The sequence below is a fragment of the Prosopis cineraria genome, unplaced genomic scaffold (genome assembly GCF_029017545.1).
Source record: "Prosopis cineraria cultivar Desert tree isolate PC_DT_omini unplaced genomic scaffold, ASM2901754v1 PC13, whole genome shotgun sequence".
NCBI classification, from domain to species: domain Eukaryota; kingdom Viridiplantae; phylum Streptophyta; class Magnoliopsida; order Fabales; family Fabaceae; genus Prosopis; species Prosopis cineraria.
Window position 1 is genome coordinate 4,444,609 of NW_026555344.1, and position 24,366 is coordinate 4,468,974.

At 32.0% G+C, this 24,366-nt stretch overlaps 1 protein-coding gene across 1 annotated transcript; it reads right to left on the reverse strand.

Moving 5' to 3' along the window:
- Positions 1–8,144: 8,144 nt before the first annotated feature.
- LOC129290937 (ruBisCO-associated protein-like) lies at positions 8,145–8,945 on the reverse strand. Its single transcript, XM_054927999.1, has one exon. The coding sequence runs from the start codon at positions 8,943–8,945 to the stop codon at positions 8,145–8,147; it is 801 nt and encodes a 266-aa protein (XP_054783974.1).
- Positions 8,946–24,366: the final 15,421 nt, after the last annotated feature.

Sequence of the window (24,366 nt, forward strand, 5' to 3'; positions counted from 1 at the left end):
ATTTTTGAAATAATACCCCACCAGATTTTTATTATTATTAATACTATCATTAATACTGTCATCATTTTTTTTTGGTCATTACCGAATTCTCAAGTGCCCCTTGTTTTTTGTCCTCTCAGTCATAAATCTTGCGTTTAATTTATTAAATTGTCCTCAAATGATATTTTCTCTTGTTTTAGCTTTATGAATCTTCATTCAATTAATGGCATATACAGGACCGTATGAAGAAATTTTGAGGCATAAGACAAAATTAATTTAGAGGTCTAATATATTGTAATTTATCTTTTTTCACTTTTCTAGCTTTTTGAACTGTAAAATTTTATGCTAAAGCTTTGCAATTAAGTAATTCTAATATTTTGGTTTGAATAAATGACATAGTTAATTCATTTAATCTACTTTATAACATGGTTAATCTTAAATAATAAGCAATTTTAATTTTGAAAAACCTTCTTTCAACAATAGCAACTATTTACTGTATCATAAAATAAAGAGTAAAAGGCATGTAATATTATATGATAAATGTCAGATCAGCTAATCTGTTCTTTACTTTTCTTTCTAGTTAGATAGCAAGCAACAAAAAAAAAAAAAAAAAGAGGGCAAGCAAATAAAACGATGGGAAATTTTCATTTAAGACTTCTTGCCTATACTTAATTGAAAAAAAAAGCCTCTTAAATTTTGAAACTTCATTTCAAATTAAACCAGAGGTATTGAAGTAAAATTAAAATGTTGAAAGAAATGAGAAAATTAACCCCTTTTCAAATCTAATTTAGTCTATGATATCGAACAATTTCTGTAAATTAATGAACAACTTCAAGTAGAGAAATGAACAATTTCAGTATGAGTTATGAACAACTTATTTTATCATGATTATATTACCTTGAATAAAATCAAGATTCAGTAATGGCACAAACAACTCCTGTAGGTTAATAAACAACTTCATGTAGATGAAATAAACAACTTGCCTTACCATGATTACAACACGAAATAAAATCAAGATTCAGTAACAGCACCAACTACTCTTGTGGGTCAATGAACAACTCATTTTCCATGATTATAACATGAAATAAAATCAAAATTTAGTAATGATGCAAACAATTACTTTAGGTCAATGAACAATTTCATGTAGGGAAATGAAAAACTTTAGTAGAGAATCAAAGGGGGTGAGGAACAATGAGATAATTTTACTTTGCATTTTAAGTTCACTTCAATACCCTTGGTCTTAAGTGAATTTTCAAGAGGCCTTCTTTTTCATTAAGCATGGTCAAGGGATCTTAAATGAAATTTTCCCAAAAAGGATTTAGCCATGGCAAAGGGTAGCAAGAAGCAATTCAGCAAAATGCCATGATATAACATACTTGAGTAAGATCAACAAAGAAATATTTTTTTCCACTAGGTAGGGTTGGATATATATATATTGCACAATACTATTGTGCTCTATCATTTACTAACTTTTTGAGAATATCTTAACTAAGAGGTATTGTTTAACAAATTTCATCAGCATTTTCTTTAGTCTTCCTCTACTTCTCTTTATAGGGTTCAACATTTTTCGTTTCACTCTCCTCTCTGACGCCTCCCACAACCTTACCGGGCTCAAGATTATCAAGTTTATACTTGACTAACTAAAATATAAGTTTGGAGTTGTCACAAGTGGGCATTCTTCAATTTCAATGTTATGATGGTCTGTAATTATCACAATTTTTATATTGGACTTATTAAAATAAGATCATTATACTTGCATTATTTATAAGTGTTTTCAATTTCAATGTTGTGTCATGCTGATTTTATTACACCTATATGTTTGAGTGTGTGTGTGTCTGTGTGTGTGTGTGTTTTGATATATGTGGACTATCCATATCTACAATGTTAGTTTTAGCCTTCCGGACAGCATCTTATATTATAAGCTTGATCAGGAACCATTTATACTGGACTTGTTAAAATACTCCAATATGTTTGGTGATGTTAAGGAGGGGATTCTTCAATTTCAATGTGTTGATGATGATGAGTTGTAATTATCGCCATATAACTGTATAGGACTTGTTAAAATAAGTCCATTTAGTTTGCATTATTTACGTCGTGTTTTCAATTTCAATATTGTCTCATGCTGGTTTCATTAAATTACCAGTTGAGAGCAAAAAATTTCTCATGCTCGTCGTCAAGATAATCATAATTATGTTACATAAAAAAATCTGGATAATCATGAAAAAATATGTGAAAAAAAGTCGACGTTGACTGTAGCAAATGTTACTATACCTTGAGTCTTGCGAGGGATAAATATATGGGAGCAAGATTCTTGCCAGCTCCTCCATCCTACCCTCACAAGAGCAGGATGGAGGTGGATGATCGCTCCCACAAATGCATAGGATCGACATTGTAATAAATTTGGAGTATTTCGGGTCAACTTAAAGGAAGATAGTAATCTTTGTTGTTTAAGAAAATAGATGAGGATTTTTTGAAAATATTTAATAATTAAATGCAGCAAATAAATGAGAAAAGTGAATAAACAAAGAAAACAATTGACCAACCAATCAAAACGAATGTTACGGATCACGATTCACCTATCAAGATGGATTATTTTAATTCATTAATTCTTTTCCATTCTTTTATAGTGACAATTTTTTCTAAGGTGTTCCAATCCTTCCTATAAATTAGGATGTATTTAATTAGAGTTAAATTTAACTCCTACTAAATTATACTCTCTAACTAAATTGTGAAGTTAAGATCTAAGCCATCAGAAACTCTTAAATTATTCTTAATTTAGTTATTTGTCTCTATCTCTCTAGGTTAAGGTAAATTCTTCACCTTCTAATTCATCAGACCACCCATGAACGGATTATATACTAGCCACAGATATAAAAAGTGGTTAATATAAGAGAAATAAATATGAAAGCAAATAAAAAATTTCACGGACAAAAATCAATTTTCAATAGGAAAAATAATCAAAACTAAATAAAGAACAAAATCCATCCTAGTAAAGCTACTCCTACCTTGATTGAGAGTTTAGCAAGAACTCATAAAGTCAAAACTACAATATCAAGATAAAAGACATTTAAAAAAAAAAAACTAAACGAGAGGTAAAGAGAGAAAACTCTGAACTTAGAAGACTCTTCCTGACTCCATAGCATGCCTCCTAAGCTTTTGAGAGGCTTCGTATCAATTTTCTAGCCTTTTGAATTGCAAAATTATATAATAAATTTTGTAATTAAGTAATTCTAATATTTTAGTTTGAATAAATAATATAGTTAATCCATTTACTCTTCACAAAATTATTGATCTTAAATAATAAGCAATTTTAATTTGAAAAAATTTCTTTCAATAATAGTAATTGTTTATTGGTATTGTAAGATAAAAGGAGCAAACCCATCTGATATGATCCACTTCAGATCAATTAATGAGTTCATTTTTGTAATTTAATTTATTTTTATTCTTATTTGTATAATCTATTCTATCATTACTATCATTTCAAGTAACCAAACCTCTCAAAAGAGTTATAGACAATCCTCTATTTTCAAAATTGTAAACAGCTTTATCATATACTCCATGATTTCAAAATATAAAGCATTTCTTTGCTTTCAAACATATTAAAATGTTTAAGTGTAAGTGGACTTAAGTTGATATGAGTAGTCGTATTTCAGATAAAGTTAGGATAATTAATATACAATAACAAAGAATGACTCAAACTTAAGCTTTGAGTTAAAATGCAGTGCCTTTTTAGTCTTTTCACACTTGACAGGAGGATGATTAAGATATTTAAGGGTGATTGATTAAGGGGATCAGGATGCATTAACTTGAGCATCTATCCTTTTTGTTAAGATAGATTATATTACATCCTACGCCTAACCTAACTGCTCTTGGTCATCATCTACGCCTATAGCTTTAGGTTCCATGTGTGTGTGTAATAAACTTCCATCATTTCTCTTCCTTTTTCTTTCCTCTTCAATTCTTTTCAATATATATATATATATATATTAAAAGCTCCATTTAATTCTCTTCTTTTCCTCCCTCCTTTAATTTATTTTCTGATTTTTTTCTTCACGGTATAAAAAAACAAAATATGACTAGAGTATTGATAAGGGCATATTTTATAAATAAACAGGTATAGATTTTGAATTATATTAAATTATATTTATTAATAATTTATACCTATTGAATTAATTTTTATATATTTTCCTCTCAACACTTAGTTATAGGATAAAGAAGAATTTTTTATGCAACATCTACTCATCCTTCTTTTTAATATTGTGATGGAAAAATAAAAAATAAATTAAAGGAGGGAAGAAAAGGAGAAAATCAAAAGATAGAGAATTCAATATATACATATATATGTACACACACACACATATATATTGCAAAGAAAAGAGAATATGTTTTAGTTTTATAATATACACGCACGCACATGCTAGAGAGGATAGACGCATGGAGGAATTGAAGAAAATAACGGAAGCAAGAGGTGATCACAATGACGCCCGCAGGAGAGAATATAAAATTTAACGCAAAATTCAAATGTGATCAAATCTAATCCGGAGAAAAATAATATTACGATATTTTAGAATGATTAGAAAATCACGGTTACATAATACTATAAATTAGAGTTCCTATGACTATTTAAAATCATCCAATCTTCAACCCACCATCGGATTAAGGTCCCGTGGCGGCCAATACTTAATTTTGGAAGTCTTGTGAGTCTTCTTTATAATTTGAGATTTTTATTCTCGTTTCATTTTTATTCCTATGTGTTGATAAACTCCCAACTAGGGATAGGATGTAGCCTATCTGGTGTTGATTTTTTTAATTTTTCTGAGCACTCTTTGTTTTATTTGAATTTCATGAATATTTATTTAATTTTATATTTATTTTAAATTATATCTATTTCTCTTGTTCTTCATGTTAATTTTATGATTGGCCATCATTTAATTAAATGTATGGGTAATCTTAATGAATTGAAAGGTGAAAAGAGAACCTAGATTTAGAAAAATATTTACAAATAACTAGGTAGAGATAATTATAGAAACTTGCAGTACTTAATATTGTAGCTTCATGATTTAATTAGTTATTTGGATATTATAGGAATGAATCCAACACTAATTAAAAAAAACTAATAATTTGGGAAAATATTATGATACTTTAAGAATAGTTGTTACTATAATTGCAAATAATCAACTCAAAAAGTGAATTTTAATAATCCTAGTAGGTGAAATTCTATTCCTAAAACTCTCTTGGTTGCATCAGCATTTGTTTATTTTATTCTTGGTTTTAAAAATTGTTATTTCTATCCAATTATCGTCTTGTGTGCGAACTAAATTTAATTGGGTTAGTAAAACTCCGCCACCTTCTCCTTGTGGGTTTGACTCCCGGAATTTGGGTAATTTAATATTTTAATCCTGTATACTTGTGGGAGCAATCAATTTTTGACGTTGTTGTTGGGGAGGTTTTTAGATTTACTAGTCCATTAATTGCATTTCTTTTTGTCTATTCTTTTTTTTTTGTTTTTAGTTAATTTATTTTCATTTCGATCAATTTCTCATTTATTTTACTTTCAACAGATCCCATTCATAGATTATTAGATTATAAGTAGATAAAAATTGTAGGATGGTAGTCCTTAAAAGGGAGCTTATTCACATATTCTAAAATCACATCAAAGCAAATTAAACTAAAAGAATCTCACTTCTTTTATCTTTTTCCTCAAACATCAAGGACAATGTGAAATTTAAATATGGGGGGATAAAATATTTGTTAGATCTTTGTGGGCTATTGACAACTTTTGGCAACAATCATTCATCTTTCATACCTTCTTTAGACCTTATAAAATTAGTTAAAAAACTTTCTCCTATTAATAATTAATGTAGGGTTTAAATACTCTAAACAACTCCCATGATATCCATTTTAGTCAATAGGTTTAGACCCATCACTCATATGAACCAAAAATCACTCTCTCAACTCAAACCCTAACTATAGCCATATGAAAATGGAAGGAAAGGGGAGGGAGAAGCATAATGTACTTACTTTGTTCATTGGGAAGCTTCACAATATCATCAATGGGTCTCAAACTCGTGCCCTAGCAGACCAATGTATGTGTCTTTTGTTTTCTCCTTCTCTTCTCTTCCAATTTTTTACACATACACGAACTGATTTAGCTAAAATTTTAGCCTTACTCCACAGTACACACAGCCTCTTGCCATGACACATGGCACAAAGAGGCTCTTCCTCATGGTTTTGCTTCTGTGCACCGCAGTGGATACTCCTCATGTTGCGGTATATGGCACAGAGAACCCTTCTTCGCTTTTTTCTCACTTTTAATGCTCAGGTGGCCCAACTTCATTTTGAACCTGCATTTAGGGTTTCAATCACAATCATTTACACAACTTAAACTTCTCTGGCCACACACCACATTAATTCACTTAATTACCCTCATTAAGCTTTGTTAATTGGGTTTAAATTTTAAGGATATTATACTATTAGATTTTTTAACTTGTCAATTTGTGAGTTACTTATTGTTAAATGTGAATGAGTATTTGTTAATTAAAGAATGACTATTTATTGAAATTTGATCTACACTTGTCATTTTCCTATAACATATCTGTTTTAACTTATTGAACTTATCAATTAGTGAATGCCTTCTTGTTAAATGTGAATGGGTATTTGTTAATTAATGAAAGTCTACTTGTCAACTAAAAAAACAATGGTATTATAGTGTTTTCGCATCTAAAATTATTTTCAAATCAATCCTTTGGTCCTGCAATGATATTTCAGAATTTGTTAGTTCTTGTTTGATATTAAATACCCTCAACAGTTCTTGAGCGATATTTTCCCTTAAATCCATGAATTGCATAGAAAAAATGAATAAAATTACCCTTTAACCCAATAATTAAATTTTGCTCTGTTGTCATATTATACACACACACACATAGTGGAATGCTCATAATAGTTTGTCGTAATTACTCATCTTCCAAAAAGAAAAACAAGTTGTGTGTGTGCGCGCGCGCGAATTTTTTATCTCATACTCTCCCATGACTAAATTCGGGACCTGAATTCCAAAAGTTATGCTATAACAATTCTTCATTAAGTATTTATGAGAAAATTTGAATTTGTAATTATTTGGACAAATATTTGTAACTCATCTTTTCACAGCTGACAAATTTATTGGAGAACTAATTATCATTAATTCTTTATTTTATTTAAGACTTAACGGTCATTATTGTGCTGACATACATTTACAACAGTTAGGCCCCTTATTTTAAAAAGTCCATATTAAAGATGGCGATAATTGCTCCCACGAAAATTGATGATAATTTGATAAATTAAATACAAGTGGTACATAAGAAGATTTTTCTGAAAAATTGATAACTTAATATCAAATAAAGATTTTTAAAAATTTTGAGTCCTTAAACATAAGAAGATGATGAGTAGTGAATTTGGGAAATTAAATTATGACGATATTAATTTTCCTATGAAGTCCTTAATTGTGACTATCCATTTATTCTAATTCATTTATTATAAATGCTTATTACTGTCTTTGTTATAAACAAAGTAGATTAAAAGCAAAGAGTATAGTTTGATTATTCTTATTTTCTCAAAGAAATTAATATGAATTTATGAGTTTAATTGATTTATTTGAATATATGAATGTAAAAAATAAAATATATAATATATGTTCTTATAAATTACACATAAAAGATATATAAAATGAGAAATTTGTTATGTGCTTTCAGGGTTAATAATATACTATCTTTATTTTTAAAAATTAAAAATTATGGCGCAGATCTCATCTCATGAAAGGTGACAAGCATGACCGAAGAGTATCCCCTGGGAAATCATGCACAACGAGCAAGAGGGAGACCGGGCAAGAGTTGCGAGTGGCGAAAAAGATGAGAAAGGAAAACCATGCACGTACCAAATTGATTAACAATCAAAGCAACATTTATCAAACAAGTTGGCGCACGCAAATAACACAACTGCCAATTGAGCGCAAATCAAGCAAACAAGTACAAATGCCTCCACCAATGGTGACTAGAGACTTATTGGAAAGGAAATTAACTGACGACAGACACAGCACTCAAAAACATGAAACAGCAGCACGCATCAACACCAGAGGGACGCCGATGCCTTATTTAATGAAGCTGATACATAATAAGGGCCATGATGGCTTCTCAGTTCTCAGGGTTATCATCACCGGTCACAATCCAGTTGGAAATCCCAGAAGCGGTCGCTGGCTTTTGGTCGAGCAGGTGAGGAACGGCACCAAGAAAGATGGGCAGTGGGACGGTGGTCCAGTCCGAGGGCTGGGAGCTACTGTGCCCGGCGATGAGCTTCTCTTTGGCATAAGGTAGGTTGTCGAGGACTTCCTTGAGGGACTGCGAAGTTCTAATGATGGTAGAACAAGTGTGGGTCTGGTAAACCACAGTGTCAATAAACTTGTCGCAGGCCTCGTGCAAGGGCCAGTAATAAGTATCACTGAGAGGAGCAGACACGGTGATGGAAATGAGGAAGTCGCCCGCTATCTCATTTTTCAGGGTCTGTATCACCTCGCCTATTGCATCCTTGAACTGACCTTGCCCGGCGGGATCGATGTGTTGGTAGGAAACGTCGAGCCCATCAAGGTTGTACTGCTGGATGATCTTTTTTAGGGATTCGGTGGCACTCAAGATCCAAGTTTTTTTATCAGAAGAGGTGACGGAAAAGGGATATTTCTCGTCACGGCCACCGATGCTGAGGAAGAACTTGACTTTGGAAGCCGACTTCTGCTTGAAAGTTTTGATCTTGGTGGGAGTGAGCTCGTCTTTTTTGAAATAGCACTTGAAGTCTCCTTTGGTGGGATTCCTATCTTCATCGTAATCTCTGGTGAAGGCCAGGGCGACATGGATTCCGTTCTTGAGCTTCACAGACTCCAGATTTTTTATCAAGGTATAGCTGCTGGCATAAACCCGATAGGCTAACAAAGGATTGGACATATTGGAATATAGTTATGTATGACTTAGGCCTCTCTCTCTCTGATTCTGGATCTGTGTCCGTATTTCACTCAACTTCCTTCTCGCCCTTATATATACACGCCCGCACACACCACACTTGCTTCTCGTACGAGTCATTTTGACGTCACTCTCTCTCCGTCATATACCCTTACGTTACTGTGTTTCCCTCTCCGTATAAAGTATTTGAGAACGTTAACTGGGGTTTGAGAGTCTGGACAGGCATTTTTCAATTTCAATATTCCAACACATTGCTAAGTATAGCCTTATTTATAGCGGACTTATTAAAATAAGACCGTTTACTTGCATTATTTAAAGGGTATGTGAGGCGTTTATACAAACGACACCATCAATGTTCATTTAACTACTAGTTGCGTGTGAAGAATTACTGTCAAACCAATGAAGCTACTACGTGCCATCCTCTAACCGTCGAAACAAGCTAACTACGGTACCTAAATAATCTATTCACACACGCATTACACTGTACATAATGCGAGCTAAGTATTAATACCACAATACGTACCTTATGTTTTTTTGAGATCCCATGCAAGATTCATTAAATTATTGGTTAAATCTATTCAATCTTAATATCATTTTTCAATGTTTAATTTTGAGTTCCATATGCAAAACAGCTGTCAACATTTTATGTATAGTAAAACAAGTTTAATATTTCACTCTTAAGATCTGCGATTTCAGAGTCCTGATAGGCATTTTTCCTTTTTGTAATTGGCAATTATCGCCATATCCTTTTATTCTATTATATATTATTTATTAACCTCAATTTTATTGAAGCGGGACTTTTCACGCATCAACTTAATTAGTTTCGCTCACATTTGGACAATCATAACAATTATTGGTCTTCGTCCATTTGTTCTCTCCCCATTTTCAAATAGTTATATCTTCATTCCTAACACACACAAATATATGTTTGAGAGAGAGAGTGTATTGATATATTTGGACCGTCCAAATTTACATTTTTAGTTTTAACTATCTGGATAGCATCTTATGCTATAAGCTTGATCAAGGACCATTTATACTGGACTTGTTAAAATACTCCGATATGTTTGGTGATCTCACAAGGAGGGGATTCTTCAATTTCAATGTTGTTAATGAGCTGTAATTATCACCATATAATTATATTAGACTTGTTAAAATAAGACCGTTTAGTTGCATTATCTATATCGTGTTTTCAAGTTCAATATTGCCTCATGCTGGTTTCATTAAATTACTAGTTGAGAGAAAAAAAAATGTCTCGTTTTCATCATCAAGATAATCTTAATTATGTGTTACATAAAAAAATATGGATAGTCATGGACAATCTGTGAAAAAGTTGACATTGATTGTGGCAAATGTCATTGTAGTTTGGGTCTTGAGAGGGATAAATGAATGGGAGCATGATTCTCTCCTGATCCTCCCTCCTATTCTCCATCCTACCGTTTGGTGGAGGGGGAACAAGAGCCAACCTACTCCCAAATGTTCGCACAAATACAGTTCTCAAGTGCCCCTTGTCTCTTGTCTTCTTAGTCACAGATTCATTAAATTATCCCCAAATGATATTTTCTCATGTTTTAGCTTACAAATTTTCATTCCATTAATGGCATATACAAGACCATATGAAGAAATTTTGTGGCCAAAGACAAAATTATTTTAGAGGCCTTATATATTGTAATTTATCTATCTTTATATTCCTTTTCTAGCTTTTTCACCTGCAAAATTATATAATTAATTTTAATAATTAAGTAATTCTAATATTTTAGTTTCAATAAATAATATAGATGATTCAGTGGCGGAACTAGGACCTGAAGTCAGGAAGTGAAAGAAAATTTAATTTAAAAATTAATAATTTAAAAAAAATAATAATTACACTAGGACTAAAATTGTAATAGTATAAGTAGATTTATCTAATTTTTTTTTTTTGAAATTACATTTAACTTATTGATGATGTGATCTTTTATGTGAATATGACATTCGTATCTGATCTCTTTTGAGTTTGAATATTTTTTATTTAGTTTAGAAGGTGCAAAATATCAATAGTATGAGGCACAAAATTGCAAAATTTACATATCTTATTTATAATTTTTTTCAAAGCGAGGGGGTGCATTTGCCCACCTTCACTACAATGTAGCTCTGCCATTGAGCACTAATCCATTTGATGTACTTTATAACATGGTTGCTCTTAAATAATAAGCAGTTTTAATTTTGACAAACTTCTTTTAGAATTAGCAACTATTTACTTACGTATTGCAAAATAAAGAGTAAACGATGAGCAAACACATCCGATATGATACATTTCATATCAATTAATGTGTTCTTGACTTTTCTTTTCAGTTCTTTACTAGTATTTTGCTTTATTGTTAATCAAGCTTTTAGAAATATTTTTAACTAAGAAGTTTCATTTAACAACTTTTATTAGTGTTCTCATCGCTAAAATGTTTAAAAAAGTTGACATTGAATGTTACTGTATCTTGAATGTTGAGAGGGATAAATGTATGGGAGAAAGATTCTCTTTTCTCTTCCCTCCTGTTCTCCATCTTGTCCTTGTGGGGGGGGAACAAGAGTTAATTAAATGATGGCTAGTTATAAAATTAACATGAAGAGAACAAGAGAAATAGATGTAATTTAAAATAAGCATTCATGAAGTTCAAATAAAACAAAGAGTCCTCAGGTAAAAAAAAAAAAAACCTCAATACCAGCTAGGCTACATCCTATCCCTAACTGGGAGTTTATTAACACGTAAGAATAAAGATGAAAGGATGAATCTTGCTATCTGCTTTAGATTGCTCTCAGAAGACTAACAAGTCTTCCAAAATTGAGTATTGGCCATCACGGGAACTTAACCCAATGGAGGGGTGAAGATTGGATGATTTTAAATAGCCATAGGAACTCTAATTTATAGTATTATGTACCCATGATTTTCTAATCATTCTAACCAAGCTTTGAAAAATATTTTTAACTAAGAAGTTCCGTTTAGCAACTTTCATCACTGTTCTCATTGATCTTCCTCTATCCTTCTCTATAAATCTCAAGATTTTTTGTTTCACTCTTGTCACCAGTGCCTCCCACAACCTCACTGGGCTCAAGATTATCAAGTTAACTGGGACTGACTAAAGTATAAGTTCGGAGCTGTCACAAGGTGGGGATTCTTCAATTTCAATGTTATTGGTGGTATGTAATTATAGCAATTTTTATATTGGACTTATTAAAATAAGACCATCATACTTGCATTATTTATATCGTGTTTTCAATCTTAATATTGTCTCATGATGATATCATTACACATATATGTTTGAATGTGTGTGTCTCTATAAGTATACGTTGATATATTTGGACTGTCCATACTTACAATTTTTTTTAGTTTTAACCTTCTGGATAGCATCTTATACCATAACCTTGATAGGGGACCATTTATACCGGACTTGTAAAAATAATCCGATATGTTTGGTGATTTTACAAGGAGGAGATTCTTCAATTTCCATGTTGTTGACGAGATGTAATTATCGCCATATAATTATATGGGTCTTGTTAAAATAAGATCATTTAGTTGCATTATTTATATCATGTTTTCAATTTCACTATTGTCTCATACTGGTTTCATTAAATTACTAGTTGAGAGCAAAATATTTCACATGCTCATCATCAAGATAATCTTAATTATGTTACATAAAAAATATGGATAGGCATGGAATGGAAAAATATTTAAAAAATTTGACATTGACTGTAGAAAATGTTACTGTAATAGCCCAAAAAAAATTAATATATAAGTTGGCATTTTAATTGTACATATGTTAATTTTTAGACAAATATAACAAGAGGAGAAGATGATCTAGTGGTAGCTATGCAAGCACTCTTCTAATGGGTTCCAAGTTTGAGTCTAGCTGAGACCAAGGAGAGTTTCATTTTTTTTTACTTCCTAAAGTTATGAAATTGCCCTCCTCATCATCCGATAATTAAAAAGAAAATCTTCGTCCTCTTCATTCATTTTTCTCCATAAAAATCGAGAGAGAGGGAGAGAAAAGCTCAGATCTAATCAATCCATCATTCCTCCTCTACACCTTTGCCTCTTCCTCTCCGTTCATAGCGTCTGCCATAGCTTCATCCACCACTAATTTGTCAGCTCGTGTGTGTTGTTGCTGCTGTTCGAAAAAATATATGGATGTATAGGAAGAGGAAGTTTGATTTTAAGTTGAAATTTGTGGTTACATAAGGAAGGTGCTGACAATATGGAATTGAGCTTGTAATTGAAAATGATTGATTAGTGATATTGTAAGATTTTAGGGAAGCTAAAATTTAGGAGAAAAATGCTAATATTAGCTTGATAGTCTATGTCCATCCAGTATTTGATAAAATGTCTAGTAAGAGAGTCAACTTGATTTTGCATTTTTGAAATTTAATTGGTCTTTGTGAGAAGTATGCGAGCATGGAAATTATGAATCTATGAATTAACTTATAGATTGCAAAAGAATTTAATTATGAATTTATATGTAACCATTAAAATTTTTAGCAATTGTAAGGTCATTGGTAAATTGTTGGATGTTTTGAATTGAATGGGTAGAAATAAGGCACCTAAGGTGTTTGGTGCAAAGCTTAAGAGAAAATTTTGTCCCAAGTAAGTGGATTGTTTTGACAAAAGCAAATTGGAGAAAACTAGTGATATGAATGATAATACTTGGATTAACTTTAAAGTATGAATTTTGGTTTTAAAATTTTAAATGATAATGGTTGATTGGAATTGTATTAGGAATAGAAGGAAGTCTTTATAAATTAAATGAAATTTATTAAATTTTATTTACTCATGTCTTTATAGGGTATGTGGAAGAAGAGAATCCTAATAAAAATTGAAAGAAGAATATTTTGAGAATTTACAATTTCAATGAGTAAGTGAATAGCATCCCATTTAATTATTTATTAATAATTTTTTATTAAAATATTTTATTTTTATGAATTATGCTAGTTTTAGAAATTTTGGAACAATGATGAAGGACAATTACATTATAATATATGCATTTAATTTTTCTCAAGAAATATATTTCTAATATTGATGAAAGCACCTTTGTTTATTGAATTTTAAAATTTTTTAATTACACAATTAATGCAAGTTTGTACAATTGCTATGATGTATCAATTTGGCAAGTTTTATATATTTGAAACAATTCATGCGAGTTTGATATTGAAAATAAAAATTTTATTTTAAAAAAATAATTATTTCTCTCGTATGTTTGAAACGAGATTTTTAAGAGGACTCTGAACACTGCCACTAATGATAGTTCTGTTAGCTCATGGTTTACTATAGTTAATAACTCATGAAATATAAAGGGAAAATGAGTATTTAATCCATATAAAGGGTTAAAAATAATCTTAAAATTAAGGGTTTAGCTACAAATATTTATAAAACTCATGAAAAAATACAAATGTATCAGCACAAACATTGAATAAAGGAAAGGAAGGAGAACGGAGAAGAAGAACTAAGATATGAAGCCAAAATCTCTTCCAATCTTTAAATTCAAGCTCAATCTCCACTAAAATCCTTGCCTTAGCACACCCAAAACTCCCAAATACTCCAAAAAGTCCAGAATGGTAGCCAAAGTTTAGAATGGGTCATATATGTTCCAAAATCCTAACTATATCAACTAAATAAAATGCTTCATTTTGCTGTAGCGTCTAAAGTTGTGAAAGCTTGCAACTTTAGTCATTACTTTACTCTATTTTGTACACTTCTCCCAATTAATGTGATAAAGCTATGGTTTGAATTTCTAAAATAATATGGACATTTGTCTAACTTGAGTATTCAAAATATGTATAATTGTGCCAAAATATATTAAAATATAAGGAAAACGTATTTAAATAATATGAAATTTTAGGTGTTAACAACTAGATTGTCCTAATTATAATTGTTTAGGGTTCAAAATATAACAAAAATAAGTTTGGGTTTCAAATAGTCTCTAAGATTATAGTTTAGAGTCTAAATTATCATTTAATCCTAACATTTTAGAGGGAACTGCTACAATAACTGCTATCCGAATCACTACAGCTTTTAGAGCCTATAAAACTCACAGCTCCCTTTTCCATTTGATCATTTCCTTTGTTTCATCCCTCTTCTCTGCACTCATCAGCTCTTCCATAGTGTTGGGTCTGCTAGCATATGGCTTGGCAATTTTTTTTATCTTATTTTTTTTATTTAGTTTATTTCTTTATTTTATTAATAATATTTAATTTATTTATTTCTTTATTTCATCTAATTTCTTTTCAACTATATAAAATATTTACTAACAATTTTCTTCTTTTTCAGGTTTTTCCAACTCAATACCCCAAATTCATTTATTTTAGTTGATAATTTATAACAAAAAAGAAATTTAATAAAATATATTTATCCATAAATATTTAAAATAAGTCAGGTTAAATAATATTACATCCAAAATGAAATAATTAATAATGAAATAGAATTAATTTTAAAAAATTCTAAAATAATTTCAACAGCTCTTAGGGTTACAAAGTTATTTAGAGTTCCCTAAAGCTATTTTCTATCATCTCAAAACAATTTTAAAGTCACTATTCAACAACTTTACAACTTTATTCAGTCCCTAGGATCTCCCTCCAATTTTAAATTCACCTAAATCTGGTAATCTTAGATGAAACAAAATTTATAAGATCCTTACTCGATCTTAGAAAATCCCAACCCACTCTTGAAATATTTGATATGGATTCTCTAAGATTTTTATTAGCCTTCTCGCTTGGTGCCTCTCTACTTCTCTCTCACAGTCGCTACCGCACGAGAAATTTTGGGACGCAACTGGCGGACAAGGGCATATAAATTAAGGGAAGAGATCCTGGACGGTTGAGATTTGATCTTTTTTAAAATATTTCTTTTTTAATTTGTATTTACTATGCTTTTAAACTTTTCAAATTAAATTTTAACAGTTTTGAATTTGATTATCTATTTTTTCGTAATTTGAAGTTTTATAATAATAATTTTGCAAGAGATCAAGTCTAAACCCTTCAAATTTTGATATAATGATTAGAAAATGAAAAGAATGGATAGAGGATGGGAAGGGGAAGAGAAGAGAATCCTCACCCATATACTATACCCTGGTATCACCAAACCAATGGTGGGCCACGTCCCCACCGTTGGTTACTATTTTATTCTTTTTTTGTTAATTTTTTTAACTTTTTTTCTTTCTTTTCCTTTTATTTTTATTTTTTAATTTTAATTTATTTTTTCCTTTTCTTTTTTCTCATTTTATCTTATTTTTTCTCTCTTTTTATTTTCACATTATATATATATATATATTATTTTTTAAATCATTCAGCATAATTTATTTACTATTAATCGAAGTTCTTTTAAAAGCCTATATCCTATTCTGGACGCGATTCTATCCTAATCTTAGATCTAAAAATAATTTTAAGGAATTTTTTCCGGGAGGGAGGATGTTACATCCCTCTTCTCCATTGCCTACAGTGCATTCAGCTCCCTCTGGTTCACTGTTTTCGTTCCTTCAACTCGAGACAACGACTTCTCCTTCTCTGTTTTCTTCTTCCTATTCGTGCCTTCAATGATGCAGCTCAGCAAGTTATGTTTGTTCATGTAGCTTTGCTCTTTGTTCTTTTTGTAACTTTGTTCTCTATTTCACTGTCTTCCTGTTCTCTATTTTCTTCTTCCTTTGTGACGAGCACAAACCTAAAGAGAGAGCCTATTTTAAAAGATTAGTCTGTTGAGTGACAGGGCTCTTTGAACTCACAAATTTCACACCATTTGTCAAACTCCCCGATGCGAAACTTGTGACAAAGCCACCCCGTCAAGAGTCAACGTCCCCAGTGGCTTCACTCCACGATACTTCTATAATAACCCAAAAATTTTAAGAATTTAATATATATTATTATGTTTTAATGGTAATTATATTAATTCTTGGAACAAGTATGACAAAAAGGAAAGAAGATCTAGTGGTAGCTATGCAAGTATTTTTCCAATAGGTTTCAAGTTCAAATCTGGCTGAGATCATGGAGAGTTTTATTTTGTTTTTACTTTTTGAAATTATCAAATTTCCCTCCTTATCATCTGATAAAAAATCATCTTCATCATCTTCATTTTTTCCCCTGAAACCTCAAGAGAGAGAAAGGAAGCTCTGATCTGATCAATCCATCAAGAGAGAGAGAAAGGAAACTTCATTTTATGAAATCATTTTGATTAGCTTTGGAGAATTTTGGTTATCCGTTGAACGTAATAATGCACATAAATTATAAAATTTACTTTGACAATTATTGAATTGATGCTTACAATAAGTCATGCGAATTTGGCTTCAAGGATGAAAACTTTATATCAGTAATAATTATTTTTCGCCCTTAGCGCCATGTTCATAACTAGCTAATTTGTTTCGTGAGTTTTGTCCTCATATTTGTCATTTATAAGTCTCATGTTTACATTTGATTTTCATGGCTTCAAGCTGTATTTGATTACTTACTCTATTAGACTATGTGTCCATATTTATTTTTATAACTCATGATGTATTTGATTATTTACTCTCGTGGACTATATATCCACATTTGTTACTTGTTCTGTTAAGTCTTCAAAATTTTAAATTTTGATTAACTTGTGTATTATAAATTTTCAATGGTTTTAGTAGCAAGTGTAATATTTCGATTCATGTATGAATAATTTGTTTTCTTTAAGCATGAAAGAATAAGGTATTTTCAATTAATTCTCATTCTATGGTTAAAATTAAGATTTACAAGTTTTAAAAAGCTTTTATATAGAATTGTCAACTTGTCAGTTATTTTACATAATTGTTTAATTTCACTCTTTTGAATTTTATTTTGATAATGCTATTCACTAAAAAATTTATTTTAGACTCAGATTCATTAGTTGATGTTGATCCTATCGCTAAACTCTAAAGGGCATACAGTTATATTGGGTGAAAATTTTGTTTGGCATTGTAATGACCCTAAATTTAAAATAAAAAAATAAATATATAAATTAATAATTTTTTTAAATAATATTTTATTTAAATTAGTTTTATAGTAAGTGGAGAAAGATAATTTAATGAAATTTATGTTAGTCACTTCCTTGAAGCTTTAAAGTTTGAATTTTATTTGATAAAAGTTTAATTTTATTTTGTTTTAAATTATAGAGAAATCTTATGTTTTTTCTTATAATTTTCATTGTGCCCTTTTTTGTAATGTTTTTAATTATTTATTAATGTCAGATTTTTCTTCCTCCACTGCCATTGGAAAGCTGGAAAGTAATGAAAGGGTGAGAAATTACACATGTACTCTTGTCCCTATGGCAACTCAACATAAGGGGGTTATTGTAATTTTACTTTTCATGACTTAAAAATCGTCTTCCCTTTCTCGGTCAACATCACAGAGAGACAGGGAGTTTTTTTTATTTTCTTTACTTCTCCATCTTCTTCCGTCTTCGGCGTCATCAGGTGAGAGTGTGCCAGAGCTTCATCCATCACTACTTGTCAGATCATCAACATCCTTCTCCTTCCTCTGTGAGAGTGATGATGTGAATGTTCAGGTCTCTCTTCCCTTTCATTTTCCTTACCATTCGTCGCTGCTGAAGAACGTGGAAGCTCTGTCAAAGCTCTTCCTCTGTTAGCATTTAAGACTCTTCTTCCTTCTTGCCGTCCGCTGCTGGTGACTGGAGAAAAACACTGAAACCCCCTTCCTTTGACAGTGCTGTGGTGTGCATTTCCATTGGGCTTCTTCCTTCCCTATTTTTTTATGGTGAACTCGTCTCCTCTCCTTCCTCTGTTCGAGCTGCTATGACAGGTTGAGCTCCAGGTTTTTCCTTGTCTCCTTCCAATTCTGATGCGTCATCTCTCTTTTCTATTGTGTTTTAGCATGGATTCAAACATCCCTCTCCTTTTTTTGCTGCTCTGTCCTGTTGTTTCTATTAAGGTGAGGAACTATGATTTCCTATTTTTGTTGAAAAATCTGTGCGTGTAAGTGTAAGATGTGATAGAATTGAAGTTGCCAATTTTCTCTTGAATTTTGGCTGCTGCTGTTCGTGACTGTTGAGAGAAAAAAAAGAAGAGAGAGAGAAGAGTTTAAGCTGAAACTTATGTGCTGAGAGCAAGATTATGATAAGTATAGGTTAAAATTTGTGAGTTAAATTAATTTGTTTGGATTGGTTGATATTGAAAAATTGGTTAAGATGAGATTTGGATAAAAGAACTTAGACTTGAAGCATGTAGAATGGTGCCCATAAGATGCTTGATAAAATGCTAGTGAGATGGATTTACTTGATTGTGTATTTTATAAAATTTCATTGAATTCCTTGAGAGGCCTAAGTGGGTTGGATGCTATTGACTTGTGAATTGAGTTTGGTATTCTATAGAAATTTGCTCACAAATATAATGTAGATATGATTGTTAAGAAATTGTCAGACAAAACATTTGAATGTTGAAAAGCCTTATGGAGGGATTTGGAATTTATGTGCATTTGGTGTTTTAATAAAAAGTTATAAATATGGAAGACACTTATTTTCTACAATGGAAGATTTGAAATTAGAGATTTTAGGAAAAGAGACTTTGTTAGTAACTCAAGACCAAATTATTTATATATATTCATCTTTGGAATATTGTGAAGTATTTAGTGTGATGTCTGAGAAAGTTTAAAGTTGAAGGTTTTATCTTTTATTTTTAATCATTTTTGGATTGAAGATTTTGAATGATGAAGCATGTATAAGAAAATGATAATGATATTAATTAGATATTAGGAACTTAGAAATCAAGCATTGACGTAAGAGTGCCAAGTAGGAGTAAGTTTTACATTTGAGAACATGTCAGATAAGTGGATAGTATCCCAACTGATTTTTTTCAATCAAAATTTCTTTTACTAAAATATTACATTTTTTTGAAAATCATTTTAATAGTATTAATGTGATAATTGGATATTTGTTGATTAACATTACTTTATTTTGAGAAATTAACTTTACCAAATTTGAAATATTATTTGATTAATTAAATCAAATTTGACCTTTGATTATGAGATTTTTATTTTATCAAATATTGGATTGATATAGAGAATGATTCATGTGAGTTCAATGTTGAAAATTTTTTTTATTCAATAAATGCAAGCATGAGCATTGGATATGAAATTTTATTCTAACAAGTTTTAATGCTTAAAAGTATTCATGCAAGCATGAACTGTATCTTGAAAGTGATGATTTTCTCGCATATTTGAAAATGGTTTTAAAAAGGGACTTTATATAAAACACTGATTGCTAATGGTAGTTCCATTAGCCCTTGGCGTGCCATGGTACATCTAGCTAACAGGGTGTTTATAGGAGGTGCTAGTCCCGTGCGATAGCCAACACACGTGGATCACAGAGATGGTTATTTGTGAGCATCGTACTCACATTTGTTTCATGGCTTTAGCCGTGTTTGGTTACTTACCCTCGTGGACTGTGTATCCACATTTGTTTCGTGGCTTTGGCTGCGTTTGGTTACTGACTCTCGTGGATTGTGTGTCCATGTTTGTCTTCGTGGCAAGAGCTGTGTTTGATTATTTACCTTCATGGACTGTGTTCACATTTGTTAATTATTCTGATAAGTCCCTGTAATATCAATTTGATGATTTTACATCCCATTTGCTTTAAGTAGTAAATTATTTATAATTATTTATTTGCTTCTTTTCAATCAAGTGACAATAATATTTCATATGATATTTTAATAGCTAAAGATTTTATTTAAAACTTTATAGAATCCTTTTACTTTTGAAGTTTATTAAATTTTTATAAAGATTGTTGCCTCTTTAAATTGCATGATTGTTTCAAACTTTCCTTTTATTCATGTCCAATTATTTGTTGTTGGGACGTTATTCATTGAAAAAATATATTTGGGTCTCAAATGGTATAACGAAACTTGCAACTCGAGACATCCACTGAGGAGTTTTATTGCTAAATGGAAGCAAAAAAAAAATCATTTTAGTCAAATCCTAATTTGACAAAAATTTAAACTTTATATTTACGTTAGAACCTGGCCTTAAGTGCTCCACATAGACTACAGGTAGGATCCTTATATTTCTTTTAAAATTTAATATATGATTTATAATGCAATCATTTTTAATTACCCTATTAGTGTGTTTAATGTATTAATTTTAGAGTTTCTTTGGCCACAACTTAAGGGATATGACTTTTGTACCCATATCCCATGCCAATCTCACCTAGTTTTTTTTTTTTTGGGTGTGGCAGGCATTCTTACATTTTAATGTAAACATTTAAGACTCATATATTTTAATTTAGAAGTAAAATTAGTTGCTCCACATAGGCTATAGTTAGGGTTTTATTTTGATATAATTTTATTTGTTGGTTGAAAGGAGCTAAGCTCCTGATTGATATGATATTTTGTAAAAAAATTTGTATTGTAAAATTTTTGATAGATTCTAATTACAATGAAAGTTTTACCGAAATTTTTATAAAAATGGTGAAGTTTTGCTATGATAATTAGTATCAAAAGTGTTAAACTTTCAATATAATGTGATTACCTTTTTGAAACAGAATAAATCTTCATTTTGAGGCTTGCGGGAATGTATGATGTGGTTCACACCCCATGCTAGTCACTCTATTTTTGGAGCATGACAACTTCACTCAGTCTTCTACCGATTAAAACCCTCCATGAGTAGCCCTTTTCGTGATACCAACCTCTCAATAAGCACCAATCTGTGATGAGGACAAGCACAAAAAGAAAGCACATCCTAAAATATTAGCCTATTGCGTGAGAAAACCTTTTGAACTTATAAACTCTATATTACTTGTGAGGTTCTCTGATGTGAGACTCTTCACAATAAATCTCACATTACTTGTGAGGTTCCCTAATGTGGGACTCATAACATCCTCTTCTCCATTTTCTTCTTTCTATATTTTCGTGTCCATCTTCTATGTTTGTTTATTTTGATCTCTACCTCTTTTGCTTCAGATGTCTATTCATGGTAAAATTGTTGGTGCTAAGGAAACTGAAGGACAAACGGCCCAATAACCAAAATAAATAACCAAACCATTAAATTTTGGTTCATTTTCTCTACAAACTTCTATTTAGTTCGGTTTAAATTATTACTGTTTTTTAGCCTGTCGATTTCCTCAAAATATATTCGAACCAAAACGAAGAAACCTATGCTCACTCCTACTAGTTGCAAGTGAAGAGAAAGGATGAGCAAGGAAAACCATGCACATAGCAAATTAATTAACAATCAAAGCAACATTTGTTAAACAAGTTGGCTCACATAGATAACACAACAGCTAATTAGGTGCAAATCCAGCAAACAAGTACAAATGCCTGCACCAACGGTGATTGAAGACTTATTGGAAAGGAAATTAACCAACGACAGACACAGCACTCAAAAACATACGACAGCAGCATGCATCAACAATAGAGGGATACCAATGCTTTATTTAACGAAGCTGATACATAATAAGGGCCGTGATGGCTTCTCAGTTCGCAGGGTTATCATCACCGGTCACAATCCAGCTGGAAATCCCAGAAGCGGTCCCCGACTTTTGGCCTAGCAGGTGAGGAACAGCACCAAGGAAGATGGGTAATGGGACAGTGGTCCAGTCCAAGGGGTGGGAGCTGCTGTGCTCGACGATGAGCTTCTCTTTAGTATAAGGTAAATTGTCGAGGACGTCCTTAAGGGACTGTGAAGTTTCAATGACAGTAGGCCAAGTGTGGGTCTGGTAAACCACAGTGTCAATAAACTTGTTGTAGGCCTCGTACAAGGGTAAGTAAAAATTATCAGAGAGGAGCAGATACAGTAATGGAAACCAGAAACTTGCCAGGCAACTCGTTCTTAAGGTTCTCAATGACTTTGCCTATTGTATCCTTAAACTGACCTTCCCCGGCATGATGGATGTGTTGGTAGTAAATATCAAGGCCATCGAGCTTGTAGTTGATGATGATATCTTTCAGGGATTTGGTGGCATTCAAGATCCAGGAGTCTTTATCGGAAGAGGTCACGGAAAAGGGATACTTATCGTCACGGCCTCCAATGCTCAAGAAGAACTTGACTTTGGAAGCTGACGTTTGCTTGAAAGTTTTGATCTTGGTTGGAGTGAGCTCACCTTTATTGAAGTAGCATTGAAAGGCTCCTATGGTGGATTTCCCAGAGCTATCATAATCTCTGGCGAAGGCCAGCGTGATATGAATATTGTGCTTGAGCTTCACAGATATGAGGTTTTCAATTGACGTGTAGTTGCTGGTGTAAACCCGATAGGCCAACAAAGGGTTGGCCAAATTCTCAGGGTCATGATCACTAGTCACAATCCATTTGGAAATCCCAGAAACGATCGGCTTTTGGTCGAGGAAATGAGGAACGGCACCAAGGAAGATGGGTAATGGGACTGGGGTCCAATCTAAGGGCTGGGAGCTGCTGTGCCCAGCCAAGAGCTCGGCTTTGGGATACGGTAGTGGCTTTAACATGTCCAATGATAAGGGATTGTGAAGATTCAATGACAGCAGTCCAAGTGTGTGTCTGGTAAACCAGAGTGTCAATAACTTTTTCATACTCGCGGTACAAGGGCAAGTAAACATTATCGGAGAGAGGAGCAGATACAGTGATGGAAACCAGAAAGTTGCCATAAGGTAGCTCTTTCTTAAGGTTCTCAATGACCTTGCCAATTGCATCCTTAAACTGATCTTCCCCACCACGATCGATACGTTGGGTAGTAAATGTCGAGGCCATCGAGCTTGTAGTTAAGAATGATATCTTTCAAGGATTTGGTGGCATTCAAGATCCAGGAGTCTTTATCGGCAGAGGTGACGGAAAATGGATATTTGTTATCACGGCCTCCGATACTCAAGAAGAACTTGACTTTAGAAGCCGACTTTTGCCTGAAAGTTTATCTTGGTGGGAGTGAGGTCACCTTTATTGAAGTAGCATTGGAAATCTCCTATGGTAGGTTTCCCCATGTCATCATAATCCCTGGCAAAGGCCAGAGCGACGTGGATGTCATGCTCGAGCTTCCCGGATATGAGATTTTCAATTGAGGCGTAGTTGCTGGCATAAACTCGATAGGCTAACAAAGGATTGGCCATATTGGAAAATTCTAGATATTGGATTTTGCTGGGACTCTGAGTCACTTATCTTCCTTGCGTCCCCTTAAATACACCTAACTTAGCTTCTCCCATGTGTTATTTTGACGTCATTTCCTCTTCGTCATGTACCCTTAAATTGTTTAAGATGATGAATTCTTGTGATTTAATATAATTATTAAAGGGGCCAAGTGTGACGTGTCGATTTTAATATCATCAATTTGAGTGTGAAAATCAACGTAACTTTCAAACTTGAAGATAATCTCGTGTAACTAAAAACATTTAGATAATATTGAAAAAATATGTAAAAAATGTTAGCTATATATGGCAATGCCATTGTAGCTCGAGGGATAAATATATGTATATAATAAAGAGGTAAAATG

Bases quoted from the DNA above. Each gene is read 5' to 3' on its own strand.
- LOC129290937 (XM_054927999.1), bottom strand. From the start codon at position 8,945: ATGTCCAATCCTTTGTTAGCCTATCGGGTTTATGCCAGCAGCTATACC.